General features: G+C 38.3%; 1 protein-coding gene across 1 annotated transcript; it reads left to right on the top strand.

Moving 5' to 3' along the window:
* The first annotated feature begins 12,269 nt into the window (after window positions 1-12,269).
* grim (cell death protein Grim) lies at window positions 12,270-13,255 on the top strand. Its single transcript, XM_017630821.1, has one exon. The coding sequence runs from the start codon at window positions 12,293-12,295 to the stop codon at window positions 12,992-12,994; it is 702 nt and encodes a 233-aa protein (XP_017486310.1). The 5' UTR covers window positions 12,270-12,292; the 3' UTR covers window positions 12,995-13,255.
* Window positions 13,256-14,790: the final 1,535 nt, after the last annotated feature.

Raw genomic sequence — 14,790 nt, 5'->3', positions numbered from 1 at the left:
CGCTTTATCTCCGTCTACGGGTTGTCTCCTATGGGGAANGGCACTTATATTGTCAGTGTGGAAATACGGAGCCAATATTGGTGCCATTGCTGAGACCTACAGATACCGACCACCGCCAGTTATCGCTATAAGCGGTCTCTATTACTCAACGTCTCCTTCAACATCTGTACCATTCTTGTCGCCAGCCTCTTTGTCAGCAAGCAGCTTATCTTAATTTTTTTGATACGCTAAGTTGTGGGCACGCCAGTATGCAAAGTTCGACTTTTGCACATCGACTCTACATAGATTAACCTTAGCTTTTGAGAACTGCAAGCCCTATCCACTTGGTAATTAACAACAGAGTGATAAAACAGATCTATGTATATCCAAAAGGTAATCTACAATGGTTGTCCGATAATATGGTTGCGTAGGAAAGTCTTAAGTTCAAAGATGTTAGCCCTCTAATGTCGATCACATATACCTAGTATCTACTGTCTCCCAAAATTTTAATTAAATCCATATTTCTGCTAATTTTAAGATTGAAAACATTGTATACGAAGAGTTCCGCTTTATCTCCGTCTACGGGTTGTCTCCTATGGGGAATTTCATAGGGAAACCTTTGCTTAATCCGGGTAGGGACAAAGTCAATTTCTGTTTAACTTCATTTCACTATGTAAACCGGGCGTTCTAGGTGGCCATTACTTTTCAGATCAATTACAGTTTATTTCTTAACGAGAAGCGCCCATTAAGAGAAACGAACTGTGCCTTAAAAGAAAGAGGTTGCAGAAAAAATGTTCTTAAGAACTTATTAGAGCTTGAAGCTTCCATAAACTCCATGAGTAAGTTATTCGCGACATACTTATGTGCCACGACTTTTATACAGGTCTTAGACAACAAAACTTTTGATCAAGTAGCTCAGGGCATACACGTTATTCAATAGAGCCAAACAGAGCATTTGTAACAGCCCATGGGCGTAGCCAGGTAGGGGCAGGGGGGTGCTCGAACAGAATCCACCTCACTTGGATCTCTGGCCATAGGAACATAGAAGATAAACTTGCAAGGCAAGACACTCAGACAATCAGATTCTTCCTGCTATGCCTTTTGCCACTTGCTAGCTGCTGCTAGTGAATTTGTATACAAACAAGTTGAAGAAAGATGGAATCAAAGTACGACTTATCGAATTTTCAGAAAGACGTGACCCAAGTGGGAATGGATGTGGTCACGAAGTATATAACTACTTCCTTGGGAGAGAGGATATAACCCATGTTGTGGGGCTCTAACCGGGCACTGTCTAAAACGGAGGCATACAGAAAGTCTCGTGCAGAAGTAGTAAGGACTACGAAGAGGAGGAAGCGGTTCTACATCTCTCTTGTAAATGTGGTGCACTGCGTAGAAGCAGGACGAGGAATCTGGGTTCATCGTTCCTGGCCGACCTTAGGGAGGTTTCAAATACCGACGCAAGATGCTTGATGAGATTCATCAGAGGCATGAAGTGGTTAAATATGGACGATGATTGAACGGTGCCGAACTGTGTTAACACAATGGGCCTTCTATGTATGGTTACCTATGTACATACCCACCTATACCTTTTACTCCTTTTTTGTAAAGTGAAATAAAAAATTCTCACATAAATTTTTTACACAAATTTTCCAAAGCATTCTTAAGTGACAACACAAAGACTCCAAACTCAAGTGCTAAGTTCATTTTCTTAATTTTATATGCCGTAACTAAGCGAAAATTTATGAGCCCGCTTGCACAAAAGAAAAAATTAACGACTACTTTCCGCTTGTCCTGCCAATGCCTAAGGAGCGAAGAGCCACCAAGGCGCTCAAACAGTGAATGCTGTGTTTATTTTAAGGAAATTAGCACGCGATTACATATGCGGAGGCGGAAAGAAACGTCAAGCAGACAAAAATTCCACTTCTACGACACTCCTTAATGCTGTAGATATGTACATATGTGTATGTAGCTATGCCACTATTCACCACAGTTAGTTCCGGCGCGACGTCGCGCTTCCTGCACGCTTATCTCACCAATTGAGTTCCTCCCAAATGAAATGCCATCAACACACATATGTATGTATGCGTGCGCATGCTTATAATTTTATGCGCATTGCTTACGTTTTTACGTGTTTGGTTTTTATATTTTGGAAAATTTTCTTTTAATTTTTATTACCTCATAAAATCGTAATCTAAGTGAGTAAATTGTTGAATTAAGCGTCCGGGGGAAAATAAGGGGAGATATATAGAACGAGGCATGCATAGTAAGCGCCAAGTCCTTAAACATGAAATTAAAGTAAAACATAAAACATGAAAATAAAATTTTCTGATGTTATGATAACAAACTTGATTGAAATCAAGTAGGTACACATACACCCACCAGACATATGTATTGTAGTTCCTGCCAATGTGTTAGAGCTCATCTAGGAAGGCTCGCTATGCTCGAGAGCGCCTTGAATGCGCGCCACTGCGTCTGTAACGCTCTCTAAACCAAACGAAGCGTAAATGTGACGCACCAAAGAAGGTGACAGACAGTTACTATTTTATTGAAGAAACATACATACACATTTACATACATATGCTATGACAGTATCTACATAGATATATTATTGCGTGACGCTTGACCCCCCACCACATACACACACATACACCTAGATGTGTTTATTGCCTTATTTATAGCGAGTTTCCAATTTCTTATTTGGTATTATTGCTGTTGTTGCGCTCTGTAATTAAACACCAGCCGCCAAGTTGACTAAATGTCTAACTAAATGTCGAGTAGCGCAGCTGCAAGATTTTAATAGCCGTTTTTACAAAGCGAGAACCCTTCGAGCACACATACGCGCTTTACCGAAATGAGATAATACTTAACACCCCCATTCACAAATTTAAATGCATGTATACATATATACTAGGGATGCTATTTTTTCGCTTATTACGATCCCGTGAATTTCCGGGATGTCATTATCACAATTACGTTTCAACAAATTAAATCGAAGAAATTGCTCTCCTACCATAAAATAAGTAATAATTAAATCGGGTTTGAAACCGACTTTTTTATTTAAAGTGCCACTTTAACTTTTTTCTATCTGACATCAGGATTAATTTTAAAGGACTTTGTTATTTCAAAAATATGATTAATTCCAAAAATTATTTAAAAAATTCAATGCAATGTAGAATAAAAATATGGGTATATATTAAAAGAGAAAATTTCTTTAGAATTAAAGGAATTTAAATTTTCTGAATTCACAAAGACGAATAGGTAATTTTTTAAGCTAATAAAGTTAGAAGGACGAAATTCGAGGAAGTTATCGAGTTTATATAAGTCCTTAACATATAATTTTTTCAAAAACAAATATTGCGAAATTTCAAGGATAAAAAAGGACATTTTGAATACTTACCAGTCCTTATGCACTAACAAATTGAATCTACTTAAATTCTAAAGAATTTCCTCTTTAATTTGATACCCATACTTCTTCTCTAAGTACATTTCACTGAATTTTTTAAATCATTTTTGAATTACTGACTCAGAGTGAAAAGCTAAAAACGACATTTTACTATATTTGGCCCATGATTTCGCGAATATATTGATTTTTGCGTATAAAATTTGCTATCACTTATGAGTATAATGAGCTAGACATTTATAAAAAATATTATTTAATAAATAAAACAAAAAAAGAAATATAGCCAATACTGGCCAAGAAAAGGAGTTTCTATTATTACCACCAGTGCTAATTACAATTCCCGTAAATTCCGCGATTATTTACCAAAAATCCCGGGATTTTAGGATCCTAAAAAAAAGGCCGGAATCTCGGGATTAACATTCCTAATACATACATATGCACATATGCACATGTATTTCCATTTCATAGCACCACGATTTGTTTGACGGCTGTTGGCTCATATGCAAATAAGTCAAAATCAAACGCATAAATTATGCCAACTTGGCAGTCTGGCCAGGATTTTAAAATACATGTACGTTAGGGTGAATCACTTACCATACAAAAAAAAAACGGTATCTACTGTTTTTCTATCGGAATTTATAAATATTAAGACTTCCGTCAAAATATTTCGGAAAAATATTAAGAAGAGCGGTACCGAGTTGACAGTACCTGCAAAAATTGATTTTTTGTACTAATAAAATTAATTAAAAAAAAAAATATATTTTTTTTAATTCCCCTCCGATGGTATACAAGTTTAAATTCAAATGGTCTGCATAAAAATGTTAACAAATTTTATCATCGGAAACAAAATAATACAACTATTGGAGGTATTTTCAAATAGGTCCAGCTCACATAAATCTTAATGATTCAACGAAACATTTAGGGGAACTCTTAAAATATAATAAGCTTTAAAATTCCGGTGGAAAACCGATTTTTATTTATTTTTTGTGAGGCACACTAATGTACATACAAATGTATTCGTGTTGCAAATAGCCTTGCTAACAAGTGCTAATGTATAGGTAGTTAACTTGAGAGGGAAACTCTTACGACAAGTCGTAGCCTCTTCCCTCGGACATTGTGGTGTTTGTCGCTTTTACCATACTACGTGACTTACATAGATCCTTTACTGGTAGGAAAGTCGAAAAGGATGGTAAATGAAATAGCTGTTTGTAGTAAGCAGTCGGACCTGAATTGAAAAGGAAAATGGTGAAAATCATAGTAAATAGGAAGGAATAAACTAAGGAAGGAAACAGCTTGTTAGACTCAGCAATTACAGTTGCTCGACTATACTCGATTCCTATTCATGGGTCCGCATTCGTGCACCCTGTGCAATGAGAGCGTCCCATATGCGAGATATTGTAACAAGCATCTACATAAGTCCACACTGACGTATTCGGTTTAAGGGTCCACTGCAGTCTGCAGCGTATTTTCACCATGCGGTGCGGCCGCAAGGTTTTGGAACTTGTCGAGTAAAATAAACTTCGATGGCAAACGCTTCAAAGTCTATGATTTGAGGGTATGCACCTGTAATGATCGTAACTGTTATCCAAAACATGCGATTTGGATGCCAGCGAGACCACCGGAAATTTTAGCTTTCTCTACGAAGAAACCAATAGCCGACTAACGCTGATTAATTTTGGCATTAAGCATTAATTTGCTCTATCGCGCGATTTTTTAGGACCAAATGAATGGTATACCATCCAAAACGAATGCCCCATATTTACATACGTATGTACCTTTAGATTTAGTTAAGAGTTAGAGTTTAGAGTTAAAGTTGGTTAAGTTTAAATTGCGCATAAATAATATACTCGTTTCACACTTTCTTTACTGCAAATGAAGTCAAAATTATAGTACTGCTTACATCTCCTCAAAAAGGATCTCCTACATATTTGCGTTGACTCGTACTTTATGCATCTTCCAGAAGCCAACAAGTGCGAGATGCATACATACTTTGCACGCATGCACATGACATCATTTGGTAATTTTTGACAAATGACTATTGTTTGCACTTCCGCCACTTTCTTTCTAATATCCCCACACCAGCTACCCTAGTTCGCATCCTTACGTCGAAAAATCGTAAGATAAAAAGTGACATTTGCATTTAACTAAATGGTTCGCACTTAGCCATTAGAAGAGCAACAAAGCATCCTGGCAAGTGTCAACGCCAAAGGCATATTCTTCGAGCAAGTGCTTGATGACTTAAATACTAAAAAATAATAACAGCTCCTTATACAAACATACATATCTATATGAAAGTAAAACTAAAGGCATTGGCATGTGTGCATTCAATGTGCATGAGAAGTTTTTTAGCTACGCTTTATGCTTACTCGTATGCTGTCAAAAAATTAATTTCATACTTTAAAATTTCAATTTATTTTATGCGCTTGAACGCTTACCCCTTTCAATGGTCGCTGGCGCTCGCTAGTTGCCAGTCGCTTTTGTTTCTTCGTCATAATTTTTCATGTGTGAAAGTTTTTCACTTGTCTTATGCTCGAACTACTTATTCACTTATTCAACATGTGAGTTAAGCGGAGAGTGTTTGCATGTGTGATATGCTTAGGTACCACGCCCGACTCTTGTCAACTGTGCGGGAGGTAGCGTATGGGCATAACGAATCCCTATGCGCTTGAGTGGAAGAAGTGGCGTATGCCAAGTGTTTGCTCCTGTAATTAATTACACAACGTTGGCAGATAAGATTGTGAAAAGTATGGAAATTAAAAAAACCGCTATGAAACACATTCACGTTTTCGGTTTCGATCTTCAAAAATACCCAGGTATTTAAACCTTTCCTCATATTCAGCACTAATTTATTCTTCTTTTCTTACTTCTATAACTTCCATGTTACGTCTTGAGTCAATGCGACTTTTCTCGACATCTATGCTTCAGCTGCTTTTTATTTTGTATGCATATGCCTTTGCTTTCAAGGTCCAGTCATGGTAATCAAGGCGAAGGATATTTTCCACCAGTATGGCATGTAAAGTGTGACATTGCAGTTGCATGTTTGTATGACTGTCAAAAGTTCGCACAGTTAATGTTTAATCTCCTCGCGTAGACTTATTCTCTCGAAAATCCCAAAGGCTTCTCATCGACCAAATTTATGCGCACTCCAGTGGACCAGCATATCTGGATCTTTAAGTGCGTAATGCTTCGGGTCCAAAGTAGAGCGTACCCACGCACGGCTGGAAGATCGTTAAGTACGTGAAATCGACAAGCGCAGAGTTTGCTAAATACATAGTCTAAGAAACCTCTCTCTCCATCCATTTCCTCCACTCCGTCATCATCGACTGCGGGCTCGGGTTCTTCTTCTCCACAACTTTCCGTGCTGCTACCATTTAGTAGGGCGGAAAAGTGTTCCCTCCATAATTTAAGTACGCTCTGGACATCAGTTACTAGGCCGCCATTATTTTTCTTACAGGAGTACGCCCCGGTCTTGAAACCTTCCGTAAGTCACCTAACTCTCTGGTAAAATGTTTGGGCATCTTCCTGTCGGCCAGCAATTCGAGCTCTTCGCACTCACGTATTTCAGCCTCTCTCTTCTTGTTGCGGCAAATACGTCTCGCTTCCCTCTTCAGATCCCTATAGCGGTCCCACATAGCGCGCGCTGCGCCCGATCGCAGCGTGGCCCTGTAGGCGGCATCTTTTTTCTCAGCAGCTTCCTGACACTCCTCCACCAGTTGTTCTTTCGGGCTCGCTGAAATCCGACTACTTCTTCGGCGGCGGTACTTCATGAGCGGGAAATGTGGTTCCACTGCTCGCATATGTCAGTTTGTTGAAGAGTGCTCTCTAAGAGCAGGTGTGAGAGTCGAATAGCGAAAGCGCTGGCTGTCTGTTGTGATTGCAGCTTTTCGACGTTGGGCTTTCATGGCATTTTTTGCGCGCACATTTTTTGCTGCACGTCTAAAATACGGGACGCATGCCTTCCGTCTGTCACAACATGATGGATTTGGTTTCTCGTTTCTCGATCTTGAGATATCCATATAACTTGATGGATCTTTTTATGCTGGAACCTAGTACTAAATATTTCCATGTTTCAGGCCTCGGTGAAGTCGATCAGCCTCAGTCGGTAGGCTGCAGTTTCCGAATGTGGTTCTAAAGATCTACCCATCCTCGCATTGAAATTTCCAAAACCAAGCACTCATAAACGATATCCTTGGAAGATTAGCCCTTCTTTTCCGTCGGGGCGTGGGCGCAAATGAACGAGATGTTGAAGAACCTCGTCCACCGGTGTGAGCGGCAGTGCGAAACGACGGAGTCTCTCTCGCTCCAAAAATCCAACAACTTTTGTCCTTACGAGCACATCAACCAGCTGGACAGAGGCAGCTGTGTCCGTGCATTCCAGGTTCATGCTTTTCAATGTTTGCCGTGTTCGTCATCCGAGGCTCTGTTCTTACATTCCGATGCTTTGTTCTTACATTACAATGGAAACAATGGAAGGGTTTTTACGTGGCGGATCCTGAATTCATCGCACATGCTATTGCTGGAAGGGGGTGGTTTCTCAAGCGATTATACGTTTATATAGAGAACCGCCTACCTCAAGACAAACGTCCGCTTGCAACTACATTCACTGGTGAACAGACGCTGCAGACTTCAGTGAGCCCTTAAACCGAATGGCCCCACCGAAGCTCCATCTCTATCTGTAGTTGCGCAATGCTCCACTCGAATTGGTTACCGTATCTCGCACATGGATTACTCACGATGGTCAGAATGCGCGACCAAGGCCACACGTATCGGTATCGGATATAGCCATGCAGCTGTAACTGCAAACCCAGAACAAGGGCTATATTCCATGTAAGACACATAAAAATCTTAAATTTCAGCTACCACTACAACTATGTACTTTCGCTTTAAACATTTTCCAACTATCGATTTTCACATTTTTATCCCTCAACCACATTTTTTGTGACAGCTTCTTGTTCATTAATTTAAATGTAAATCTCTAACCTTGACTTTCAACAGCAAGCGCATGTTTTTTATGTCCACAAATGTGCTCCCTTCTATTGTAGGTTAGCTAAAACTTTTCCACTGCTCACAGCACATTTTTACCCCAGTTTTTCTAGCAATTTCTCACTTTGAAGACCTTCACAATTTCATTATCAAGGACGCAATCAAAAGCGGGAGCAAAATGTTAGCATGCAACAAAAAAACACAAATCCTTTATGTACGCGTATAGCAATTTAATCACTAACTAACCTTGAGAGCTAATCGACACTGCTAAAGCACACCCAGTGCTAAGAAGAAATGTCTCTCCCCGCCGCTCTACTCTTCTCAGATCTCCACCCACATATCCATAAGCTGGCTTGCCAACAGCTCCATTATTCTGCTCGACAAGCATATCGCTTTGCTTTCGCAGAAGGGAGCGACATTTTGACACTAAGAGCTTGCAATTGCATTCCATTACATTTCCGCTTCCGCCAACTGTCACACTTGTAATCGCAGTTGGTGCTGTATTAAGTAAGTATGTATTAGCGACCTTGTAGTATGGCGAGCACTTGGCAACAAGCAATGGAATTTTCTGCAAGCTTGCAACAAGCAATGTGTTTGAAATCTGGTTGTAGGGAAGAAAAGAAAAATAGCTATGTTGCAACAATTGGACAGCGTGAGCTGCATGCTTTTTAGATACGCGTGGCGTTAGGAGTGTGAAGTCATTAAAAGGGAACTAATGTAACACTCTTTGCTGATTTTCAAGGTCGCTTTAGCGGGTGCAGCTGCGATAGTCTCATGTGTGCTTTTGAAGTGTGTAGATATTTGTTTTTCAAGGTTACCAATACTCGTGATATCATAGCCATGAGCCTTCGCAAGTAAATTTCCAGCCACGTTGTAAAGTTTTCGTTCAAGTTGAAGGCGAACGACGATGCCGGCAAGAAGTAGCCGGTAGTAAGTAGCGTGATAATAAGTACATGTTTAAATTTAAGTTGGAAAAATCGCATGAAAGAGGCTGTAAAATAACGAAACTAAATACCAAAGAAGTAAGATTGGCAAAGTTACCAAAGAAGTAGGATAAGTAAGATTGCCAAAATAGGCAAAGTTTACCCACAACTCGCCTGAAAGTAATAGGAACCAAATATATCCCTTCACGAGGGCTTAAATACCGTAAACATGAAGAGACTCAGCAGAAATCTTAGAGGTCCCCCCCAGATTTGCACCTTTCATTCTATCTATTTTTAACCCTGGAGATAATTTTGGAATCCCAAATTAGACTGTCCAGATCTATTAATTACTACTACTACTACTACTACTACTACCTAGCAGCATTCCTCGACATAGCAGAGTCTTTTAAAAACATATACCCGAGCGCACATTATCTCAGACATGACAGACCCAGGTTGAATTCATACGCCAACTATTCGCCCGCAGTATGGTGAGTTCAGAACTAAGTAGAGGTCTTGTGGCAGATCGACCACTCAAACTGAAGTGTATAGATACTACCAGAGCGGCGTGTTAAATGGTATTATCCTCAAAAAGAACCGGGACAAGCATCGCTAGGCAGCGATTAAGGCACTTGGCCCTTTAAGTACGCAAATTATGCGTTACAGCTTTGGCTGATAGGCATATCGTTGCACTGATCCATGTTTCATCCATCAGTTCTTATAAAGTTTCCATAAAATTTTAAAATTTTTAGTAGAAAATATTGATTTCCAAAAAAGACATACTAATAGATATTCTTGAAAATTTTTTCTAAAAACTGTCATTCCGTAACTTTTACACCAAGTCCGATAATGTGATGCATTTTTTTCGGATTTGATTTTTAAAATTCCATGTTCCATGCATCAGTTTAAAAAGTAAGTAATTAAATCGGAAATAAAAACCCCAAACGGTGTCTGATTTGGCGTTGAATCCCCCACCTAGTAATATTTACCACTAAGTCGAGTTTCTTCATCGCCATGTACATAATTCTTCTAAATTGCCAAGTGTTTTTTAGCACCCCGCCGGGACCTAAATAGGTTCCATGAAGGACTGACGCCTATCAATTCACTGCTATTATCTCATTGAGTAAGAGTGAAAAAACAAAGAAAAAATTATACAAATATTGATTCCGCCGGAGCATTACAGGAAGCTTCAAATTTTGTTAGTATTAAACTTGTAATAACTGAGCACTGGTTAGCGCTCATCTCAAGTCATCTTACATATGAATAAGCATTACAATCCGTGCATACCATTTTACCTGCCGAAGCTATCCCCCTCATTCCCTAGCATGCTTTCGAATTTCGAAACACCCTTCGGTTACAAAGAAGAATTTTTTTTTTTGGTATGCAGTATTCTGGCGTCTCTATTTTCGTTGAATTGAGAAAAGGGGAATAATTCGAAATTCGAACTTCGAAACCTAAGCCAAAACCAAAGCAAGACTCGCACAAGCACAGCTAGTGAAAAAGCAAGTGGGGTAGGTTTTCGCCTGCCAAATATTGAGCAACTCGAGGCAGAGCGCTTCAACGCTGAAAAGTGGGCACGCTCTCACTATTCACTTACTTGCAGCGCGCTCTCTAGCTAATACAATATGCTTTCACTATGAGAATCGAGCGTAGAGGTGCTAAAGCGCGTTTTCAGGTTTCCTGCCAAAGGAGTACTACTTCGTGGTTGAGGTGGTGGTTTAGTTGTAGTGCATTACAGTGATATTAGCATGCATTAGTGTGCTTACGTGTGTGTGTGTGTCTTCGTGTGGTTTGGTGGTTTATGGTGTTTGCACCACCTCTTTTCCACACAATTGCCGTATGAGGGTGACTTTTGTATGCTCTGCGCTCGGACTTAAATGACTGCCTCACTGACTGACTAACTGGCTGGCTGGTTGGTTACTGTTCGCGCTTGCTTGCCTTCCTGCTGCTGTTAGCTTACACTACGCTTCTTTCGATGCATGCATTTGGTATTGTATTGTGCTGCGTTCTGTTGTGACTGCTGACTGCTGGCTGCTGCCTTGGCATGCCGTGAATGACAACTTTTATAAAAGTCACTGCTGCAAGGATAATGCAGTCAGTCTATGCAAAGCTATTGCGACGTTAGCACACAACCTTGTGCCGCGGCAGGAACTAAAATTCGTCTAGCGGTACTCAAAGCGAAAACAAAAATTCACTTGAACTTGCGTAAGTAAAGTCACGTGACTGTGAAAAATTTCTAAGTGTTTTGGCGCGAAAATATTGAAGGCGTTGAAAATTGGGAATTTTTGAAGAAAATAATTTTAAAAGAAAAAGACTGGATGGCAATTGTGCCTGGCGAATTTAAATGAAAAAATAAGAATTTTTGGAAAACTTTTATACAAATTTTAAAAACATTGAACTCCAAAAATATTGAAATATTTTATAATGCAAATTTGTGACATTGTGTGGAAGATGCATAAATAAATATTTTTGAGCGCCTTAGTAAAAGTATGTATCTTCACAAAAAGAGGAGAAACTAAAGACTTATAAATAATAAAAAAAATTATTACAAAAAGAAACTGAGTTAAAAAAATATGAAAAATTTGGGAACTTTAGTGAAATAAAATATATAAAAAAACTTGGAAAACAACAAAACAAACACAACGTATAAATGTATGTATATCGGCTTAAAAAACTTTAAAATATTATAAAAAACAGATATATTCAAATCGGCGAATATGATTTCTGAATAAAAAATACATTTGGGAAAAATATATGTATGAGGTTTTCACTCACACTTACAAGAAACTTTAGAAAACAAGTGTAAAAATTTTGAACTTAAATATTTTTTTTACAAAAAATTCTAATGCTGCAAAAAATTTAACTGCTGAGCGCGTGGATGTGCAAAATATAAATAAATACACTATATAAAATTCCGTCTTTTGGAGCCAAAATAAAAATCCATAAAGATAAACAAAATTAAAATATAATTAAATAAAGTGAAAACAGAAATCCCTTCAACTGAAACATGGCCATAGCTTACTTCATACCCGATCAAACCAAGCTGCTAGCGGCCAGCAGCGCTCATAGCAACCACAACAACGGGAGCAGCGGAGCCGTTGGGGGCGGTGGCGGCGGCGGCGGCGTCGGAAGCGTTGGTGGCAACACTAACACGAGCGCATCACCGACGGCTCAACAACATCCGCAAGCAGCGCACAATGCAAGCAGTGGGCACAACACCAGTCATCACCTTCATAACAGCAGCAACAACAATAATAACTTTCGCGCCAACATAACCATACCGTTGAGTGCCTATAGCGCCACAGCCGCCAATTCGGACGCTGGTTGTTGGGAGCTGTTGACGCAAATATTCTGCCATGCATTGCGCTTTTGCCATCAATCCGAGCGCCATCCGGCGGTAATACAAATATCATTAGAAATAAGCAGCACCGGATCGCTGGGAGCCACCACAGTGCAAGTGGGTGCGCAAGCGGCGCCTGTGCAACAGCAGCAGCAACAAGAGACGCAAGTGCAGCAGCAGCAACAGCCATCTCAAGCTGCGTCAACGGCGGTGCCACAAAATGCGTCCACACAAACGCTGCAACAAAATGCGACTGCCGCAGGTGTGGAACGGCCGGCGGTTAGTGAAGAGACACCCGCGGCGGCGGCAGCGGTGTTTAGTAGAAATCTGGAACCTGGCACGCACAAGCCGCCGGCGAAAGGAAATTAAGGCGAGTGAGTGACTATTCTGAATATTTTCGGCATAGCCTTGCTAGTTACGTACAGCAACAACGCATCGAAGCTCCTCCGCTGAGTTGAAAGGGAGGTAAAAAAAATCTCTTGTAAAAGACCATCATTAAGCTCAATCAAAGCGCATTGTGATTCCATGGAAAGTGACGCATACTTTACATACTCATATACATTTTAAGTTATTTGCAGTAATTTTTGGTAAGAAAAGTTATGCTATACAAAAATTATAATTTCTAAAAAAATTGCTCTCTCTCAAAAAATATTTGCTATAAAAAGTTGCAACTACTCTAGTAGAATCAAATTTTTGTGACATACATGCATTTTTTCTTTCTTTTTTTTAAATCATGCCAGTTTTTATTGTAAAGTAAAGCCGGTTGCTTTTTAATGAAGACCAGTTTTTGAAAATGTATTTTCGACATTTTTTAATACCTAATATTAAAACTTTTAAAATACTAAACTAATATTAATTAAATGATAAGCAAATTGTGAGTAACTCGAAGTAACTAAAATAGCGAGGGAGCATTTGAAAATGTTTGCTTTAGAAGGATTTTTATTGAAAAGAAAAAACAAAAAATATTTTTGAACAAAAAAAACGAAATGAGCGAAAGCAACAGTGTAACGGTTTCGGGTTGTAAAGGTCAGTTAAATATGATGCCAGCAAGTAACAGAAGTTCAAATATTTTTATCCTTTTTTACTAATCTTTAGTTTCAGTACAGATTATTAGGTTAATAAAAAACTGTTTGTAATACTATGCTAAAAATAAAACTATGTATTTACTGTGTGTATATGTATAAATTTGTGCAAGTTTTTTTTACTGAAAATGTTTTTGAAATATCCTTGCAATTTGTAGAAATTTTGTGTGTGAAGTTTGGACTCCCTAATACGAGTTTTTTTGTTTTTTTTTTTTTGCACACAAAACCAATTTTTTTTTTGTCTGCAATTTTTACTAGAAATTCTAGGAAGTAAACCCTATCCCTAAAAAACTAGAACTTCTCAAAAATTGTTTAACTTTCATTTATGTGAGATTTCTCATTTCCAAATAACTAAAAGGAAAATCTCAATTAAATTTTTTCCCTTAAAAACAGTTCAGGAATCCCGTTATTTGCGTTAAGTTGGAATCTGTTGAATGGATATTTTAATGCTAATAATTTCCAAAAATATTTAGAAATTAAAAAAATTAGAGCATTAAAAACAATAAACATTTCTCAAATATTTGTTTTGGTGATGGTTTTTGTTACGTAAAAAAAAGGAATTTTGATGGGCGCACAATTTTTTCCAATGTTCGTCGAAATGCAAGTATTGGCGTAGCATTCTCAAAATTTGACAGTAGTCTACTAACAAACAGTAGGCACTGTACAGTTGATTCAAAAACCATTGATTTATTAAACAGCCCTCGTATTTTCAAATGTTTTGTATGTAATTAAAACAATAAAAATATTTTTCGACAAAAACCCGCGGAAAACTTCAGCTACCTACTATTTAAAAAATATAATTTAATTATATTTTTTTTATGTTGGTTATAATCCGGAAAGTTTACTCTTCCATTCTAAAAATTTCGATAGTTTTTCCTTTTTCTATTTTTTATACTTTTTTCTAAAACTGATTAACTGACATTTTCGCACTTTTTGCAAATATCAATATTTTCTTTAGTTTTTTTGCACTACCTATGTGAGAATTATTTTGAGCTAATGTCTTTGCTTTCAGTTATTGTAAAATAAAACTAAAGAAAAATTTAAGTATTAAAAAAAATAATTTATTTCTTAGTTAAAAAAAAA

Source organism: Rhagoletis zephyria, unplaced genomic scaffold, assembly GCF_001687245.7.
Source record: "Rhagoletis zephyria isolate East Lansing unplaced genomic scaffold, Rhagoletis_zephyria_1.1 Rzeph_scaffold_08141, whole genome shotgun sequence".
Lineage (NCBI taxonomy): Eukaryota > Metazoa > Arthropoda > Insecta > Diptera > Tephritidae > Rhagoletis > Rhagoletis zephyria.
The sequence above is the reverse complement of the archived record's forward strand: the minus strand, read 5'-3'. Positions and strand labels throughout refer to the sequence as shown.